Source organism: Nothoprocta perdicaria, unplaced genomic scaffold (assembly GCF_003342845.1).
Source record: "Nothoprocta perdicaria isolate Ctin4 unplaced genomic scaffold, notPer1 scaffold_2068, whole genome shotgun sequence".
Taxonomy (NCBI): domain Eukaryota; kingdom Metazoa; phylum Chordata; class Aves; order Tinamiformes; family Tinamidae; genus Nothoprocta; species Nothoprocta perdicaria.
In genome coordinates, this window is record NW_020455281.1 from 1 (window position 1) to 1,105 (window position 1,105).

General features: G+C 73.7%; 1 protein-coding gene across 1 annotated transcript; it reads right to left on the reverse strand.

Annotated features, from left to right (window-relative positions):
- Positions 1–110: 110 nt before the first annotated feature.
- LOC112946479 (protein KRI1 homolog) lies at positions 111–975 on the reverse strand (the record flags this gene model as incomplete). The annotated part of the gene is made up of 5 exons (XM_026038310.1): positions 111–175; positions 255–385; positions 466–577; positions 681–802; positions 900–975. Coding segments are annotated over 5 exons (506 nt in total), but the record flags the coding sequence as incomplete, so codon positions are not given.
- Between the last annotated feature and the right edge of the window lie 130 nt (positions 976–1,105).

Consider the following 1,105-nt stretch of genomic DNA (forward strand, 5'->3'; position numbering starts at 1 on the left):
ATCCCCGCGGGGACCCCCCAAACCCCACGGGGACCCCAATCCCCGCGGGGACCGCAATCCCCACGGGACCCCCCCATCCCCACGGGACCCCCCGCGCCCCCCGGCCGCACCGGTACATGCAGGTCTTGCGCAGGGAGCACCAGCGGTTGAGCTCCTTGTCGTCGGCCGCCAGGATCTGCGGGAGGAGCGGTCGGAGCGAAGCCGGAGCGGGGAGGGGGGGGGGGCGGGAGGGGGCCCCGGCGTCCGGGCGCTACCTCCTCGGTGCTGAGGCCGAAGTCGCAGGGCGGCACGCGGCGGTACTTGAAGCGGCACGGCAGGTCGCCCACCAGGTCCTCGTAGTCCAGGCTGTAGAACTCGTCCAGGTAGCGCTCGAAGGAGCCGGCGGCTGCGGGCGACGGGGGGCACCGGTGGCACCGGAACCGCCCCCCCGGGCCCCCCGGGCCCCCCGGGCCCCCCGGGCCGCACCGGGGTCGAAGAGCGGCTTGGGCCGCGCCAGGGCCTCCCGGAAGCGGCGCTTCCGCCCCGGCGCCGGCGGCTGCTTCCCGGCGGGAGCGCGGGGGTCGTAATCCGCATCCATCTGTCGGGGGACACGAGGATCAGTGGGGGGGAACTGAGACCCCCCCCCAGCACTCTGCTCATCGCTGTCATGAGCTGGGCCCGGTCTCAGCCCCGGGACCCACCACGAAGTCGGGGTCCTCGCAGTGCGGCTCGTGGCTGCCGCCTTCCTCCTGTTCCACATCCCCGGCCGGATCCCCATCCGGATCCTCATCCCGGCCCGTCCACGTGTCCCAGTTCCAGTCGTCTGCGGACGAGGAAGCGGCGCCGTCCAGCCCCGGCTCCAGTCCCGGGAGCGGATCCCGGAGCGAGGAGGGGGGCGGATTCCGGAGCCCCCCACTCACCCTCCAGCCCTTCCTCCTCCTCGAACTGCGGCTTCTCCTCCTCCTCCCGCCCGTAGAAGTCGTCACCAAAGAATTCCTGGGGGAGAAGGGTGGGAATCGGCGGAGCGCCGGGCATGGGGGGGGGACCGGGCGCCGGGAATGGGGGGATAGCTGAGCGCCAGGGGTATCCAGGCACCGGGAACGGGGGGTATCCGGGCGCTGGGAAT